Source organism: Morone saxatilis, unplaced genomic scaffold (genome assembly GCF_004916995.1).
Source record: "Morone saxatilis isolate NCDOM2014 unplaced genomic scaffold, NCSU_SB_2.0 Contig11, whole genome shotgun sequence".
In the NCBI taxonomy this organism is placed as follows: domain Eukaryota; kingdom Metazoa; phylum Chordata; class Actinopteri; family Moronidae; genus Morone; species Morone saxatilis.
Genome location: NW_023339663.1, coordinates 25556303 through 25556504, shown reverse-complemented (window position 1 = coordinate 25556504; position 202 = coordinate 25556303). Strand labels below are relative to the sequence as shown.

The following is a 202-nucleotide window of genomic DNA, read 5'->3' as shown; positions in this document are numbered from 1 at the left end:
GTGTGTGTGTGTGTGCAGGTGTACCGGAGGCAGGCGTCAACCAGACTGGCAGTGTTGGAGGAGGCAGCGGAGGGGAGGACAGCTTCTTACCAGAGGGAGATCCTTCACCTGCAGAGGCTGCTAAGAGAAAGACAGGAGGCTGAGGAGAGACTACTGCAGTCCAAACGGTAGGAGGAGAGCAAGGAGGAGAGAGAGAGAGAGA

The 202-nt window shown here is 57.4% G+C and overlaps 1 protein-coding gene across 1 annotated transcript in view; it reads left to right on the top strand.

Moving 5' to 3' along the window:
* The window catches only part of cep89 (centrosomal protein 89), a 61038-nt gene that overhangs the window by 48014 nt on the left and 12822 nt on the right, over nt 1-202 (top strand). Inside the window, exon 18 of the mRNA XM_035682208.1 lies at nt 19-167. Within this exon, the coding sequence (XP_035538101.1) occupies nt 19-167 (149 nt within the window). The remainder of the gene's footprint in view (nt 1-18; nt 168-202) is intronic.